We start from the raw sequence: 5,272 nt of genomic DNA, 5'->3' as shown, positions 1-5,272 counted from the left end.
AACACGTCTGCTCCCATATTATTAATTTTTGCTTTTCTCAGTTTGGCGTTCAACCATAATCTATAATCTTATATTATATAAGCAGCACCCAACACCCTTCTCCCTCTCATTTCTCTGCACCCCAAATCTTTTGTTCCGAAATTTCCAGCTTCCATTTTTTGTTCTTTTTGGTTTTAAAGGTTTCTTGGTATTGGACGTAAGATCGAGGTCCTTTGTGTTTGTCAGTTTGTCACATCCCTTCTGAGTTTTGATTCTTGACGTGCTTTGGCGAACATGAAATAGTCAGATTTCATTTATTATTAGCAACTGCTGGGTCTGCAGCTGGGTGTCCAGAGTCCCAAAACCCCCAAACTCCACGTCACCTCTGTCACCAAAAACCCACCACCCTATTCGTTTTAGAGATAAACCATCACAATTTCACCAAAAGGGTTCCATCCAGTTGATATTTTGAGTATTTGAGGAGATCGTTATATATCACCGGCCATTGAAATGGGAAATTGTCAGGCGGCGGAGGCAGCGACGGTGGTGATTCAGCACCCCGGGGCCAACAAGATCGAGAGGATTTACTGGTCTGTGGGCGCTCATGAGGTCATGACTTCCAACCCTGGTCACTACGTGGCTCTTGTCGTCAACTCTCCCACCATGAAGTCTGAGACCGGTGCTCCAGTGAAGCAGCTCAAGCTTCTCAGACCAGACGACACTTTACTCATTGGACAGGTTTATCGCCTCATCAGTTTTGAAGGTCAATTTTCTAATTTCGGTTTTCAGTTTTCCAGCAACGAGTTTTAATCGATTAGGCTTTCTTTTGTTTAAAGAACAACGCTTTTCAGTTGGATTATGTAAATGTTACATCCGAATCACAGTATCACAATATAAACGTTTTTCTAGCAAAGAAACTAACCAAATGACAATTTAAACATTTATAATATTAGGTCTCTTTTGTTATATATGCACAGATGTGTTGAAGGAGTTTGCTGCCAAAAAGTCCGTGAAGCTGGGAAAGTTGCTGAAGGATAGAGGTGGGCTTGGAGTGGAAATGAAGATGAAGGACCTGGCGGTTCAGAATTTGAAGTCCGGGAACAACAATTCTGTCAAGGTAAATATAAAATTATTTGACCTTAAAGACCCTTCATAATTAAACCATCTTGGCATCAATCATTGTTGAATCATATGAACTTATTAGGGTAATTTGGTCATTCAAAATTGACGTGATAACTCCAAGATATGAAACTCGGATATCAAGCACTTTGTAGACTTTGTCTTTTGTTCTTTAGTAGAGCGGGAATACGTATCTATGAATGTGTGTCGGGCATTTTTCCTACTTCAATTTATTAGAGCATCTTTAACGGTTTTGTTAAATTTTGTTAGTTTATAAAATAAACGATGTCAAAAAACAATTTTAGCAAATTTTGGGTAACACCTTTTCTTTTTCTCAGATACTTTACCTAGGATAAAAAAAATTGGTACTCTTAAAACACGATCCAATATTCTAAATGTTACAATTAAATTTTTTACTTTTTATTATCCAACCATGACCGCTTGTGTAATGATACTTAGTATACCGTATACTGGCACACTAAAAAATCTCTTTAAAATACTCTATATATATATATATATACACACACACACATACATACATATGTAAGAATCTCACCCCACTCAACTGCCCATTAAAAATGGTAAGATGCAGCACCACAGTAGTTTAGCATGATTTGGAGACGAATCCCTTTACTGATATGAAAAGAGAACTTGTAAATACTAACGAATAATTATTACTTAACTGTTACATGTAGAAAAGAGGGGTTGTGTGCGGAGGGAAGAAGAGAATAGGATGGGCCGGGCCTATCCTCACATTTTTTAGCAGGCCTTCCTTCCCCTTCTTTCATTATTCCTCGTTACAACCCTTCTCCTATTAGTCAATAATACAAAACACATTATAAACTATCTCCTATTTAAAATTCCAATTCCCATATTTGATTCCATCCCAACACTAAATTAATATTTATTTATTGGACATAAAATCAATAACCTTTAACATTTTGATAAAAAAACAAAAAAAATCTCTTAACATTAAACCCGTTCACTTTTAATTAAAACAAAAAACTTTTCTGGTCCTTCACAATCAACCCAGGAGCAAGAGTCCAAGACTAAAAGGCTATTATTCTTCTCATTTCTTGAAATTTCATACCTATTTTCATATAAAATTAAAATTAATTCAACAAAAACAATACTATTTGTAAAATCTATCTTACTATCTATAATTTTTTTATTGTTTCTCATCTATCTTACATCTTACTTAAGTGTTAGAGTTTGGACCTTTTGATTACTCCTTCTTATTAAATTTAATAGTATAGATAACGAGGTTATCATGCAACGGTTTTAAAATATGAAAATTCGTGAGAGACAATTATGATTATTGAAAATGTAAAATATTATAGATGCATGTGTTATTATGGTGTTTTGGCTAGTAGTTTTGTAACTGTTATTCGTCATATTTTTTTGCATTTGTGAAAGGCCCTTCCTTACATGAAATCTTAGCTCCGCCACTGATTATATATTGGGTAAATGTCTGAACTGTCAAACATTTTTGGCCCCATTTTGCCAAACTCTACCAACTAATATATACATATATATATATATATATAGTTGAATAAAGAGTCGAACATATATATTTATTTGTTGAACTTTCTGGCCCGATTTTTCCAAACTCTACCATCCAATTCATACTCATGTATATTGAGTTGAATAAAGAGTTGAACGTATATATTTAGATGGAAATGATAAAAAATAGTTTGAGAATTTAAATTTATAGGGTCAAATACAAGGTCGAACGCATGAGCATTTTGGTTTGGAAAATGGTTAAAGAGTTGTTTACCTTTTGGTTTGACAATAAAAAAATGTTTATGACTCATTGAAAGGTTTGTCATATGATGTGATTCCCCTTGCATAGTTGCGCAATTGACTTGTTTTAGCTCATCTAAAATTATACGGCTGTAAAACATAAGTGAAGTGTGAAAGAAAGTAAAACTCTTTCATGTATTTTATTCGTTGTTGCGTAACATACGTCCATGGTTAGGATCTCATCCATTTGTTGGAATTTTGCGTTGCCATATTTGACAATAAGCAATGGTGGCCACTATGTACGATCCACTACCGAGTACATTCATTTTATTTTCATGAATACTCATGCTTATTTCTAATATTTAAATAGAATAAGTAAAAAAAAATTAAAAAAAGGAACAAAAATATATAAGATATGCAGAAGAATTAAAAGTGTATGCAAAAATAATTTTCTGTGTGCAAAGTTTATAGTAACTGGCATGGCTTACGTCATCGTTCCCTAAGTCTTCCATTCCAATGGTACATGGGGATGCATTTACCCCTTTATTCAAAGAATGTCAGATTTATGATGACAGTGGAAAGGTATCACTCTAAGATTTGCAAAATGATACACTTCTTTTCTAGCAAATATTTGGTGGGGGTTCAGAGATTTCATTTTCCTCTACCAATATCATAACTGATGGAAGTAGTTTCAACTCCTAACCATATGATTCAGTTATGTTTTTCTTAGAAGACATGTGTAGTTAATGCATGACTACTTAGGCTTAATCTGGCGAACAACCCTAGTTAGGTATGCTTCAAACTTGCTTAATTAAACTTATAATCTAATAGAAAAGATATCGATGCATGGTTTTAAAATACTTATTTATTTCTTCAGATGGAGAGTGTGGGAAGCAGCTGTGGCAGCAAAAGCACTAACAACGGCAGAAGCTACAGAAGTGTGGGAAGGAACCATGGTGGTGTAGGTGGTGGGGAGCAGTGGAGGCCTGCCTTGCAGAGCATTGCAGAGGTTGGAACTTGAAATATTATGCATGCAGCACCACCACCCTATGATCTCATCAGAACCCTTGATTTCTCTGTCGTTCTCTCCCACCAATAAAAACAACCAGAAGCAGCTACTCCTTTCGCTCTCTCCAATACCTTCATATTCTCTTTTCTCTTTTAGACTGACAGATTCCACTATTGTACGTCCTTGCTAGCTAGCCATGGCCTATAGCGTTTCCAGAGTTTAGAATCTTTAGATGTCATGCATAACTCATTGAACTTGGACAGGGTCGTACGTATACCACTCTTGCAGATTAGGTTAAACCTTTAAATTGTTGTAATTAGCTGCAAACTGTATTGCCCAAGGGGAACTTAGTTCCGTTTTATTAGGCTAATCAATTTCACCTTCTTTTGTATTTATCAAACAATGAATGAGTAGCTTAGTATCAATGCTATGAACCTGTTCCGTAACTCTTAATTTTATTTTCTGGTTTTTAGTTTTTATTTTTGTGTTAGAGATAAAGACGATAACTACATGAAAGAAATGAGATACAAAAAAGTTGAAGAAGGATATAGAAGAACGGTATAAAAAAAGATGCACAAACTGAAAATAAAAACTCTAAATCAAAATCTAATAAGTCATTGTTTTCATTTCAAATATTCTTTATACAGTAAAACCACTCTAAAAGTTAAAAATTTAGGACCAAAAATATTTTATGATTTTAAAGAGGTTATTACTTAATAGAGGTGTAGTTAAGAAAATATTATTTATAGACTTATTATCCTTAAAGGATGTTGTATGTCCTAAATAGGATTCTTGAGGATGACAGTATGGAAATACTAAAAGTTTCATGCCAAGAAGCTGTAAACATGCTTGAGAAGATTTAGAAACATTTTGGCTTCAACTAGAAGGTGTCTATGTTGACAAATTATTACGTATCCGTAAGCTCAAAGACGTTACATCAACTCTAAAAAACAAAGAAGTCGTGGTCCTGATCTTACAAGCTAATTAAATGAATTTTGAAAGAGATTTAATAGGTCGCTGCAGTTTCTAAAGAAAGTGTGTATATTAAGCAAAGTATTAAAAACTTGCTTCAAAGACATGCATTGGCATTTACTTGTACAACATATACTGCTACATGCTAACTGTCTCTGAGGCCAGATGCTGTAGAGCTTTGATTCACCATTAATATAGTGTTCGGTCCAAAATCCTGGCCAGTCTCAAACTAGAATTTCCCACAAATGCATCAAGCCATTTGACACATTTGCTTACGAGCTACACACGACCTAACAAATTAGTATTGAAGGTGAATCTAATAGCGAAATTTTACAATGTCCCGATGTATGTCATTTCATTGGATGAAAAGAATTTTAAATGAGCGACCAAGAGTCCAGCAGTTAAGAATCTTGTGATCTCAAATGTCGGTTTATAATATAAACTGATGCA

At 34.5% G+C, this 5,272-nt stretch overlaps 1 protein-coding gene across 1 annotated transcript; it reads left to right on the top strand.

Annotated features, from left to right (window-relative positions):
• LOC126603986 (uncharacterized) lies at nt 1-4,296 on the top strand. Its single transcript, XM_050271030.1, has 3 exons — nt 1-742; nt 957-1,096; nt 3,719-4,296. Exons 1-3 carry the CDS (start codon nt 490-492, stop codon nt 3,860-3,862), a joined length of 537 nt encoding a protein of 178 aa, XP_050126987.1. The 5' UTR covers nt 1-489; the 3' UTR covers nt 3,863-4,296.
• Nucleotides 4,297-5,272: the final 976 nt, after the last annotated feature.

The sequence above is a fragment of the Malus sylvestris genome, chromosome 15, assembly GCF_916048215.2.
Source record: "Malus sylvestris chromosome 15, drMalSylv7.2, whole genome shotgun sequence".
Taxonomy (NCBI): domain Eukaryota; kingdom Viridiplantae; phylum Streptophyta; class Magnoliopsida; order Rosales; family Rosaceae; genus Malus; species Malus sylvestris.
The sequence above is the reverse complement of the archived record's forward strand: the minus strand, read 5'-3'. Positions and strand labels throughout refer to the sequence as shown.

Excerpts from the sequence above, each read along its gene's own strand:
- LOC126603986 (XM_050271030.1), top strand. The coding sequence starts at position 490 with ATGGGAAATTGTCAGGCGGCGGAGGCAGCGACGGTGGTGATTCAGCAC. Across the intron at positions 743-956 it reads TCGCCTCATCAGTTTTGAAG|ATGTGTTGAAGGAGTTTGCT; the intron begins GTCAATTTTCTA and ends ATATATGCACAG. Across the intron at positions 1,097-3,718 it reads GGAACAACAATTCTGTCAAG|ATGGAGAGTGTGGGAAGCAG; the intron begins GTAAATATAAAA and ends TTATTTCTTCAG.